General features: G+C 35.5%; 1 protein-coding gene across 3 annotated transcripts in view; it reads left to right on the plus strand.

Moving 5' to 3' along the window:
* Positions 1–13288, plus strand: part of HBS1 (translation elongation factor EF-1alpha (GTPase) HBS1) — a 126341-nt gene that overhangs the window by 87632 nt on the left and 25421 nt on the right. For all 3 annotated transcript variants that reach the window (XM_081765458.1, XM_081765459.1, XM_081765460.1), the window contains 4 exons: positions 312–519; positions 2185–2430; positions 7646–7875; positions 11999–12232. In XM_081765458.1, the coding sequence (XP_081621584.1) occupies positions 312–519; positions 2185–2430; positions 7646–7875; positions 11999–12232 (918 nt within the window). The remainder of the gene's footprint in view (positions 1–311; positions 520–2184; positions 2431–7645; positions 7876–11998; positions 12233–13288) is intronic.

Raw genomic sequence — 13288 nt, forward strand, 5'->3', positions numbered from 1 at the left:
GTGATCTTTCTTTCACGGCAAAATAACTTTCAATTGGAATAATAATAAAAATTGAGGTAATAATACTATTGAAGTACTGATTTAGATCAGGTGTAACAAAACTTTAATAGCTGCTTTACCATCCTTTCCTAAAAGCTTAGCCTATAGATAGTGGAAGGAGTTAACCGAAAATTGCTGGACTCTTCAGTAAACAAAACTTGTCAGTTTATTTTATTTATTTATTTATTTTTATTATTAATATTATGCTTCTAGCTTCCTGTAATTAATATGTACCCTTAATAATTAATATAAAAGTATTGATTCACTTTCAGATGTCAAAGAAAGTTTGAAAATAGAAACTGAAGAATCGACCCCAGGGTCACAATCTCCGGTTTCAGACCGACTGAGCCCAAGTGCCAATGAGACTGCTGAAACTTCTGGCGACACAGAGTCTGTAGACAAGAAAGCCAGTAAAGGAAAGACTGACAAGGTGGGAGAGGGAGATACAATGACAAAAGATGTTGCGAAACCTGTGCCCAAGTAAGTATAATGTAATCTGAATAACGGATGCTAATGGGACATGATTATTTGTTTGTAAATGAGAGGTGTCACTTACATAAGGAGTTTACTCAAATGTAGATAAGACACAGCTCATGCGGTATAATTGTAGGTAGTGTAGAGTAAATACATTACTTATAAATGTTAAATTTAGCCTAATATCGAAATACTGTATTTAATGTTCAAATTACTGAAGGGATGAATGAGTATCAGGGTGGAAAAAATCGTGATTTTTTTTTTTTAATTTAAATCAAATTTTATAATACAAGTCGCGAACCGAAGGAGAAAACATTAGGAATTAGTATTAAATGTTAATTATGCCATTTAAGTAAAAGTATTGGGGTTGAAGTTTAATTAATCCTCAATCGTTAACCTATTTCAATCCCGAACAATGTTTCTTAAGCATTAAGGAAAAAGTACAGCAACATTTAACAACATGACACTTTTTTTCACAAAAGTTAATAATATTTGGCAGGGGCATATTTTACAAAAAAATTAGAACTAGCTTGCGGCTCGAAATACAATAAACTAAGGAAATCTCGTCCAAAGTTATAAAATCTTTTAAAAAAATGTTTCGGAGAAGATCGAACCCCTCTAAATACGCCCTTATTATCTGGGAACAAACAAACAGAGGCGCACACAAAAGAATTTTTAGTTTTAAAGGTCAATGGTGATTTCCCCGTTGGAATAGTTAACGATTTAAAAACCGTATGTTACGAGGAGAAGAAAGCAGGATTCACCCGTTACCCATTCAAAACGGGATTTTCCCTAATCATCCTCTGCATGACACTCGTTTTGAAACTGACGTGTATATACTTTTGGGTTTCATTGTATTATGATTATTATTTTCCATAATCGAAATAACAGAACAGAAAGTATTTTACTTATTTTCACTTTAAATTAATTTATTTCGGAATTTGATATAAATCAACGATTTTTATTTTTTAAAAAATCAAGTGATTAAAATCTTGATTTAAATCGTGATTTGAATCAGACTGATTTAAATCAGTCCACCCTGGTGGGTATATCCTCTCTGGAAAGAAACATATTTTAACTGGGAATGTGGAGGATTCCGAAAAGATACTGTTCTCAAAGGGAATATGAGTAAATTTGTTAGGGAAAGAAAGAAGTTCCTCATATAAATACTGAGTCTAGTTATGATTTCATTTCTAAACTTTGTTGATATTGTATACTTACATCATGAAACGTAAGTTGACTATCATCGGTCCCGAAAAAGAATAAAGTCCTAACATTCACTAGTAAAAATAATATAGATGTTTTATGGGTTCAAGAAAAATGTGATGAATGTAACCAAGTGGCCAAAAATAGACTGGTTGTTTCATTAATTGTACATCTTTTGTCAGCAGCAGGGCTATATAGGACGAAACCTATGTTAAAGTAGAATCTCAACCATTGAGCACGTTTTATGTTCTCCCGCCTGGAATCCAGTACCCTGTACCTTCTGCACCAAAGGCATGCGCGATAGGCTACTAGATCAAGATGAAGGTCGTCAAGGTGTAAATGTAGCTAGCTTAACTGTTTTTACAGTAATTTGTTCAAGTTTTAGTTTGTTCATAACTCTTTAGCTGTGTTTTTTTGTAAGTTATATATACAGTATACATATTAATGTTACGTTTCTTTATTCAGAGGTCGTGACAATCGTGTTGATGCGGAAGCAGAGTATCAGCGAGAAAGAGGACAAAGTAAGGAGTTGCTGCATATGGTTGTAATTGGTCATGTTGATGCTGGGAAGAGTACGTTGATGGGCCACCTTTTATATTCTTTAGGACAAGTGAATCAGAAGACAATGCACAAATATGAACAAGAAAGTAAAAAGCTTGGTAAACAGTCCTTTGTTTACGCGTGGGTCTTAGACGAAACCGGTGAGGAACGGTAAGTGTACTAATTAACAAGATTTTATTATAAGAATATATAAGATAACATTTTTTTCGGAAACTATACTTAAACATATACAATGAAAAATAATTGTAGGATTACAAAAAGTCCAACTCTGATTTGTAAGCTTCAATATGTGCTCCTTGGGTTTCCAACAGACATCAACATGATAATATCGCCTTAAAGTTTTCGCAGGTTTCGCAAAAATCCGATATTCGTCTTTTGCAGTCGAGAAAAGGGGACGTTTACGTCGTTGGTACCTTTGCCCTAGTGTAGAGTATAGATCCCAGTTGATCCTTTAAAACGCAGTGGAATACTGCAGAACTCGGTTTTCACAGTTCCTTTAATGTGACGTAGCCATACGAGAACATTTAATTTTATATGACCCCAGAAATAACAGTCCATAGAAGGTTTGAAGGCAGGATCTGTCCATCATCCTCGTTCGACTCATCGGTAAGGAAATGTTTGGTTTAGGTATTCCCGTACCACTATGATAAAATGTTGAGGAGTTACATGTTATTGTAGAATGACATTCTTTGGTATGTAAGTCACTGTGTACTACCGAACGCATCCAGGGTGTATACCGTTACAGTTTATTCAGCAAAAAGGAAGGGGACAGTCCCTATCTATGAAACCCTACCTCTGGAGAACACTGGGTTACGTGAGATACGAAGTCACTTTGTTTGACTATTAAGCTTAAGTGATTGCATGTGATATATCTAGATATGATTCGCTATGCAGTAAGTTATATACTGTGGCGTTTCATCAAACATACAGCGATACTTAGTGATTTGTTCCAGAATTATTATGTTTTGAAACTCTCTTACCTTTCGGATGTATACTCTACAATAAAATGCTTGAAAGTATACAGTGCCATCTGCAGTATGATTATACATTTGAATTTCTGTTGTATATCGTCGTATGATTTTCGATATTTCGAAGGTTGCAATCGCTTAGTGAATTACTTTAACACTAGTATCTTAAGATGATGAAAAAAGAAGTTTGGAAATCACATAGTTGTAGTTATTGACTTGATTTCGTATTTAGTTTTAGTTGTTTTCCTCCCACAGATTTGCACTACAAGTGTCTCAGATACTGTGTTTACTCGAATGCAAAACATACTTTTTTGGAGAGGGGGAAAATGAAATAGACTCCTAAAACAATGTGTCGTACGTTCACATATACTATAAACGGAGATATTGTGACTCTGTAATATGAATCAGATTATGACATGACCGTTGTCGTTGCCATTATCGAGAACAAGTGTACCTGTACCACGTAGAATAGAATAATAATTAAACTGTGTGACGGACGGAAAGCAGTTATGAAGCATGGAAATAGGCAGAACGTGAGTTCAACATCTCTGAAGCGAACATACGGCGGTGGCGGACAGATATCATAGCAATATTTGCCTGTACGTATTCAATAGAAGTTACCGACCTGAGAAATGGCAGGCACCCGTAAATTGACATTAGAGTTATCGAATTTGTAAAAGTAAGAAACACTGGTTTTCCATTAACAAGTGAGTCACCAGACTAAGAGCTAATGAAATTACGAGAACCCAAAATGTACCGAATAACCTGTTGAAAGGAAGTCGTGGTTAGGTTGATCGCTTTATGCGGCGCACGGATTTGTCCCCATAATACCGCATTACAATCTGTCATAAGCTACATTGCACTGTTTGCTCCACTCCGCATGCAAACATTCCAGCGTCACGTAACTGACCTGCGAAAGAAAAATATGGTCCTGTTTCTTTCTTGTTGGGTCAAATTTGAATGGCTGGAGAACCACACGACTACAGAAAAGTTGGGATGAAAATGACATTTAGGACGTCTGGATGTCATGACATGCCATTTTAATGTGGAAAAACGTGTCACGATAGATGGACTCAAACTCCCATCAACCATGATACAGAAGGCTGTTTGTTTTATATCAAACCAAATTTAAGAACGCCATTGCCATCTGGGTAATGGCGCGTCTGCTGTCGTGAGCTGTAATGTCTGAAATTGTAGGTGGGTAAATATCGTCAAATGGTGCCTAAAGTAAACTGTTAGTAGGAAAGGTATATCACAGCTCTTTACCATGCTCGTTTTTCCTACGTACTCATAGTGAAACAGCATGAAAGAGAATGGGTTCACATTTAGGTGACTATTGAAAAAGCTATGCCGTTACACAAACCAGGAGCCCATGGCGAGACAACCACCCACGGAAAGCACTAGGAAGAATGCTCTAAGGAACATGTACAGTGTTATAGGGGATCCGTCAATTAAGGTGCCAGGAAAATCCAACTGGAAACACAGCTGTTCGTAGGAGGTTTTGGTTGAAGTGCGTCTGGAAACGAATTGAAGAAAACTCTATGAAAAGCACTTGATGGAGTATAAATGACAGACAGCCCTCGTAAGTGATGAAGTATACATTCATTTCACTGCTGTGGTCACATTCGGGCTCTGACAAAGCGTGACAACGATGCCAAGGACTGCTGCAACTTTGTTCGTCACTGCCAGAAAAGTTCCTCGCTTGGTTTTATGGTTGTTACGAGATTCAGTTATGCGGAGAAGTTTTTGATATGCAACAAGGTTGATAAAAACATGAAAGTGAACGCAAGATACTTCCAGGAAGTCATTATGATGCATATCTTTCAGATAACATCCCACAATTATACGATGCGGACACCAACTAGGTGAGGATTGATATGGATAAGGTGTCAAGTCATGCCAGAACATCTCCGCGTTTTTATCAGGAAATTGAATGGGGATTGGAAATTTGAAGCATTCCGTTTCAAGATATTCCTGTATAGAGTCCTGATGCCAGTCCAATGGACTTCCGCTGCTTTGATCTGTTGAAAAGTATTCTACAATATTGGCGTCGCGCACCCTCGTTGGTCCGTAGAAAACTTGCATGGAGAAGTTGGACTGAATTCCTTTGCTCGTACTTCGCTGTTTGCTCCAATGAAAACTTCAATATTGGGCGATAGTTCCAGTGCTGGGGGTACAATGGAACACCATTGTTCACATTGAGTTTCCGGCACATGGAAAGGTATTCCCGCTGCACTACTCGTAAAGTGATTCAAGAAATCCTGCGTTTCTAATTCATTAAACGAAATCGAAGATGGCATATCTGGGAAGATGGTAGAAGAAATCATGATGCAGAAAGTGACAATCCGGACAAGATTGTAGACATACTATCAGCCAACCTCTGCGATTCAGAAGAAAACGAATAAAAGCGCATTAGATTTAAAACATAACTTTGTGATTTATTATTATTATTTGTGCCATGAAAAATGAAGGTGCATCTTAGAATCGATAGCATCTTTCATTCGAGTAGATATTCAAAATTCAAGTTTCCGTACAACACAGTCCTTTAATAACCCTTTTGTTTTGATGTAAGAATTATACTTTTAAAGCACCTTCCACCAATTGTAACATGCGTCTCTCCATTACATCGCTCTATCTTCCTCAGAATTTAGTTGTATACTTTTAAAGCACCTTCCACCAATTGTAACATGCGTCTCTCCATTACATCGCTCTATCTCCCTCAGAATTTAGTTGTCACTGGTACACGTCGTAACCAGTTTACTTTCTTCCTTTCAGTTTTTCCCCTGATTATCTTTTTGATCTCTCTTCCTTACTGTTCCATTCCATTCAGAGAGTTTTCTCCATCCTTTGATTCCAAAATTAATACAGTTATCTTATTTTCCATTGCGTTCCGCACATCTTTTCTCTTCAGTCTTATCCCTAACCTAATTTACACATGATGAAAGCTGCATTTTCTTTTAACTCAGCTGGTACAGTGAATCTTACATTAAAATCGAAAAAAAAAAAAGGAGAAAAAGAAGAATGAAGGAAGACAAAAATGTGGAAAAGAATTGCTTTCTAGCTACCAAGCAGATGTCAAAAGAAAATTTGAATGTTTCCAAGGAGTTGTTAATTAAGATAAATTTCTGCAAAAAGTACAGATGTGATCAAGTTTGTTCAAATGTCATTCCGGCTTAATGCTGATTTTGCAGAACTTGTTTTTAATTTAAAAAAAAAAAAAAATGATTGAAAGACTTTTAGAAGAGTCTTATTGTACAAGAGCGAGTGTGCAGCTGATGGTTAAGTTATTTTCGTATATGTAAGTTACATAAGTGCCTGTCTAATGAAAAGAATCAAAGGATGCTTATGACGATTGTCTTAAATTGACCAATTTGTAAGCCGGACGCCGTAACCCCCACTTCCTGTTTCCTCTTCAACTCTCCGTAATATTTCCCATTATCTCTTCATGAAAGTGTTCTACTGAAGTGTTATCCTTTTATGAAAATAATTACAAATATCATAAATATTTGTATGTATTTATTTATTTATTTGCTTTGTAGGATCCTGTTCGAACCATGGATTTCGCTAGATAGCGACTGGTTCTATTGTCAGAATTTTCTGTGTGAAGATCTGGTAGCGTGTATATTTGAAATTTCAGACTTCCCTTCATATACAATCCATACCCTACGCAAATCGTTTTCATGTTTAACAAACGTAATTTGTGACACTATCATAACTATTGGCAAGTGGTGATCAGTATTATCGTACGGTTGGCTCTTTTTCTTATACAGTTTATCCAGAATTACTGTCTTGTCACCTAAACTCAGATATTTTCGTTTCGTTCCTATTCTTCTTGTGCGAGGTGAAAACAGCAAATAACTTTTCGTCAATACAAGTACTCAAGTTAATATGTGACTCTGCCAGTGACTTATGAGCGTTGACTATTGATCCGAATAAAATTCTCAGTTACGTAGTGTCTAAGTGACCAGTTTACTGGTAATTCAGTAACGGCAAAAAAAAAAAAAAAAAAAAAGTAAGTCTAAACTTCTTTTTAGACATTTATTTTGGTTCAGAACAACATATATGTTCTAGAGTTCAATGCATATAATGCTTTGGTTGAATTAAGAGCAAAAGGAGTTTGGTATCGCTCGAGTTAATTCAATAAATCGATTCATAACAGATATTAAACTAATTGTATATTATTTTATTCAAAGAATTTATATACATCCATCCTTCTTTGTATCTAAAAAGAATGAGTTGTACATTTTCACTTATAGATAACATAACATAATCTTTCAGTAAAGAAACACGAATAAACTAAGATCCCGTACTTACGAATGAGAAAATAAAGTTATTATAATTCAGTAATTCATTTTTACAAAACTGTTTGTAGATAAGTTTAACATTGTTGATTGTAGGTCTCGAGGAATAACAATGGATGTTGGCCAATCTAAGTTTGAGACGAAGACAAAAGTTGTGACACTATTGGACGCTCCAGGTCATAAAGATTTTATTCCAAACATGATAACTGGCGCCTCGCAAGCTGATGTAGCTGTCCTTGTGGTGGATGCAACTAGAGGAGAGTTCGAAACAGGATTCGAAAGTGGTGGACAAACAAGGGAACATGCGCTTCTTGTTAGATCTCTAGGTAATAGAAGTTGTTCAAGAAATCAGGGATTATGTTAATTTTTATATCCATAGTTTCATGCATTTAGATTTTTCGTTACCTTCTCTCAAGTCACTTGCAATTTTTAAAATGAAATTAATATATTACGATTATGTCTTGTAGGCTAATAAAAACTTTTTTGGTATGCTTTCTAGTTATTATCATTTAAGATTGATTAAAATTAAAACTGATGATGTTGTATTTGTTAGTTAATAAATTGCTTATATATTTTAGAATGGACTCCAAATTACCCTCAAAGGATAGAATATTCTTTGTTTTTTATAGGAGGGCATGTAACAGAACATTTCAAAATGACCATCTCCAGTGCGTAACAGCGTTTGCCAGTGAGAAGGGATTTCAGTGGGGAGTACGACATTGAAGAGTTGTAATTTTATCATTGAGTAAATTCATGGGAAAAGTTTGGGAGTAACCATGGCAGTAGACATGCGAACATCGGGTGTTTGTCGTTGAAAATTATTTCAAAAATAGTAAATTCGTAATTATACTTAAGCCCCTTTCCTGCAGATATTTTGATATGGGTGATCATTAGTATTCATGGCCATTCTCGTTTCGCAATCGGAAAATCCTGGTTTCGAATCTCACAACCGTCCCCATGAAAGATTGAAAAAAAATTGTACTTCCACTAAATAAATAAAGGTGGATTGATTTAAATCAGTCTGATTTAAATCACTTGATTTTTTAAATAAAAATCGTTGATTTAAATCAAATTTCGAAATAAATTCTGTTCTGTTATTTCGATTATGGAGAATAATAATCATAATACAATGAGACTAAAATGTATGTAAGCACATTATGAAAACGAGTATCATGCAGAGGATGATTAGGGAAAATCCCGTTTTGAACAGGTAACGGGGGAATTCTGCTTTCTTCTCTTCGTAACATAGGGTTTTTAAATCGTTAACTATTCCAACGGGGAAATCACCATGGATATTTAAGGCGAAAATTCTTTTGTGTGCGCGTCTGTTTATTTGTTCCCAGATAATAGAGGCCTATTTAGAGGGCTCCGATCCCCTCTCCGAAACTTTTTTAGATTTTATAACTTTAGGCGAAATTTATGTATTTTATATGTATATCGTGCCGCATGCTGGTTCCGATTTTTTAAAAATATGCCCCTGCCAAATATCAGTAACTTTTGTGAAAAAAAAAATAAGTGTCATGTTGATAAATGCTGCTGTACTTTTTCCTTAATGCTTAAGAAACATTGTTTGGGATTGAAATAGGTTAACGATTGGGGATCAATTCAACCCGAATACTTTCTTTTAAATGGCATAATTAACATTTAATACTACCATAATTCCTAATGTTTGTTCTTCAGTTTGCGACTTGTATTACACGAGGAGAAGGATTTGATTTAAATTAGAATAATCAACAAAAATGATTTTTTTTTTTTTTCAATCCTGATTTTTTCCACCCTGAAGCAAATGCTAGGATGGTACCTGTAGATATGAAAAGCAGCAGATTTCCTCCGAGCACAACGATGTGTGGAGGCCAATTGCTTGTGGAGTATGAGGCATCGTTACCTGACAAACGATAACATCATTTGTTAGTAATCAGTGATCGCATATGCTCATTTACTCTCACGACTACTTTCCAGAGTTATCAGGAACCTTTTCCGCTTCAAAAGGAAAACCTATGGAGTGCCACTGCATAATTCTGAAATATGTTTATTTGGGTAGAGCAACTTACAAGACTACAATCAGCACCTATTTTTGCCACTATTCAGCTCGAAAGTTTTTTCGAAAGCCTTGTAATTCTGAAAGTATTCATTGCAAGTGTTCTTAAGTCATATAATAATAAGGGAAATCCTTTTTCTAAAGATGAAAAATGTCTTGTTTAGAAATAGAGCTGTACTCCTTATTTGCTGATTTAATCACATGTATGTTAATTTTCATTGTCCCTTTGTTACTTGAAGTGTGTTAAGGTATCATTCTTGTTGCTTCATCATATCTTCATACATGATTTTCTTTCGTTTAACACAAGCCGAGAATATGAAATATGGAAAGTATACAATCATGTTTTAACAGTCTTCGTGATTTGGTTTATTTGCGTTGAATCTGAAGTAAAAGAAATCATGAAAGGAAAACCAAAAGGGTATATTATACATCATCGTAACCTTGTACTCGCCATCATACCCATAGGTAGTAACTATACAGAAACGGCTCCAAAGTAACGAGTAATATACGTGTATAGTTGCTGCTAGCTTATCTACAGATAAAAGATGCAGTCCGAGAGGTCAACTAGGTATGCATGCATAATAAGAAGTTATGTACAGTTGTCAGTGAAAACTTTCGAAAAAGTGAACCAAATTGAATACACTTCCCTTCTATAACTTACATAATTAGCATAAGTTGCTTAGAGTCGTCTCCAAGTTGTTTCATTCGTTCCGAAATTATTGGTAAAATAACGTATATAGATGTGGATGCACTTGTACGGATGCGGACGAGAGCACACAATTGCATTATAAAGAGATCAGCAGAGAAAACATTATTTTGTAATGGACACTACTAAGCAGGCAAGAGAATGAGTAAATTTCATCCTTTGTTAATAGGCAGCTTACACTGTGCAGTTTTAGTAGGCAGGGATTTGATGTTTACTCCATAGAATGGTAATCCAAGTAGAGCAAACAGTACAGTAGGTAGTCATGAATCGAATCCTTCACCCGAGCGTTAACGACGAAACAAGTTATTACAAAAGAATAGCTTCTTTCACCGTCAACTACACATAGGCAAAAATTCAAATAACCTTAAACTTACGAATAGGACAAAATTTCAGCATCATTTAATCTGAAAAACAACTTACAACAATAATTCGCTAACATTAATATGTATTTTGCACCATGCACAACAAAGGGAAAGAACATGAGGCAGCAATTCTCGGGTCAGAATAATGTTAACAATGCGCACAAATTGGAGATTATATTTAATATTAACGCTATACTTACATGTCTTTACAAGTAAAAGGTAATATTATGACAACAAAAAATGTTGATGTTTTTAGATTATGAAAATACAAACGGATGTGTTCAATATTACATTTTATGTGAGTTGTTTCAGCAGCAATGAGAAGATGAGTCTCTTCCTTGTAACTCTCTTGGCGCCTAATAATGGCTACCTCTCGCGTTTTCTCCTTGTTCTCGCTGCTCACGTGAGTCCCACGTACCATAGTGACGTAAGCACAAGTACGACTGTGATTGGTGCCGTTGATTGCCAAGGCCGCTTACTGCTTCGTCTGCTCGTTGCTGATATACATCCGTTGCGAGAACGTACAACGATTATTTGCACTATTTGCTTCAAGGTAGCAGACTTTTAAAATAAAAAGGATTAAATTGTCTGAGCTGGGTATACCAAAAATAATTCACAAATAAGTTTATAACAGGTATTGTGGCATCATAGACCCATGAACGTCAGTTGTTTGTCAATGAAAATTGTTTCAAAAGTAATGAATCCGTAATGCCTGTCCAGCGCTTTTTATTTATTTGTTTATTTTTTTTAAACGTTCTTGACCGTAACATCATCAAGTTTGTTGAAATATCTAGAAAATACAATCTGTGATGAAGAGGGAACCATCTAGCCGTGACACGTTTGTATGAACGTCTGAAAAATTTTAAGACAGATTTGCAGTTCTTAGAAATCCAAAGTGTTCTACCAGCCTCAAAAATTGAACTTTACTCATGTCAAATCGGTCTCTACAGCGCATATTATAGGGACTTACACTCTCAAGATAATGTTAGTGTAACAGTGGCTGGAAGGAGATTTTATGCAACATTTTCAGTCCTCCACGGTAGGTCTTAGAACATATTCCCAGCAGATAATTGTAACTTTGTCTGCCCACCTACTGTATCCAGATTAGTTCTTTTATGTTCATTGATCAGTGAAAATTTTACTTACGCTAAATATCGTCTTTGTAAGAGAAATAGTTTGTTGTTTGTTGTATATTATAATTTCGTTACAAGTGAGTTGCAGTACATAACCTTTTTTTTTTTTTTTTTTTCTATGAGGTATTTCCCGTGTAATATAATCGTGCAACATCATTTATTATACATTTAAAATATAATTAATTGTAAAATATGAGTTCTGCATTTCAGGTGTAAGCCAATTGGCAGTAGTGGTGAACAAATTGGACACCGTGTCGTGGTCGGAAGAACGATTTAACGAAATAGTGAACAAAATGAAGACATTTCTGCGACAGGCTGGCTTCCGGGAGAATGATATCGTCTTTGTGCCATGCAGCGGTCTTACTGGTGAGAATTTGGTCTCTCCTCCTAAAGAAGATGCACTGAAGAAATGGTACAATGGACCATTCCTCATAGAAGTTATAGGTAAGAAAAGGAATAAAATTCTTGTACTCGTAACTTTAGGACAGTTTAGCTAAACCAAACTCAAATTTCGCGGCCAGCCATCCTCGTTAAGGTTTCTTCAGTCCCAGCAGGTGAAATTCCGGGATAACTTTTCGAGTAGATACGGAAGAGTTCGAATATATAATTAGGTCAAGTATCAAGTACCAGGCACTTGAATTAGAGGGTGCGTAGTTATGAGTAGGGAGTGTACAAGAGGGAACAGTTCACATAACTCGCCTTGCACAATCCGGTTGCGTGACCTGCCATTGGGTGCCATTTTGATAATTCACTAAATAGCGCTTTGCGTAATGGCCATGTTGAAAGCAGCAATGGCATAGCTAGCAGGTCTTTTTGCCGCGAATTGAGAAACTTCTATATGCTTTTCTCTCTCTCTCTCTCGCTCTCGCTCTCCAACTGTATAACCGCTAAAACGTGTTTCAAAACATAGTTTCGTTTCAAATGTGAAATATTGATTATTTCTTTTGTACTTATTGGATTTCCAATCATTTTAGGTAATTTTGGACATTCTTTTCCATAACCTGCTTTCTTTGTCTATAGCTTTATCTCTTTTATGCGAAATCTGAATCTTATATACTTCCTCCGGAATTCAACCAGTTTTTCCACACAAAAGACGGGAAGGTTAATTGTTTGGCGACCTTTTGCTCAGCATAGTACTCTACATACAATAATGAATTTCGTTATTACGCCATAATACCTTTCTTCCTAAAGGCATGTCTCGTAATCCCAATCTAATTAAAAATTCTCTCATTGAATAATAATCAAAATGCAGGGTAAAATTGTAGCTATACGAAAACGTTTCACTATAGACTCATATTCAGTTTCTTAAATAAAATATTTATCTTCTTTAGGATCTATGAATCAAAATTGATACCCAGTGTAACTAAGGAATAATCTCAAGATTAATATTTGAAAGCTTAGGTTTTTTAACTGCCATAACAAGATGCAATATGTAAAATAAATTAAAACAAAAGGAGGGAGTTAACGTAGAACAATATAATCAGTAGATATGAAACAGGT

This window comes from Thermobia domestica, chromosome 7 (assembly GCF_964235325.1).
Source record: "Thermobia domestica chromosome 7, izTheDome1.hap1.1, whole genome shotgun sequence".
Lineage (NCBI taxonomy): Eukaryota > Metazoa > Arthropoda > Insecta > Zygentoma > Lepismatidae > Thermobia > Thermobia domestica.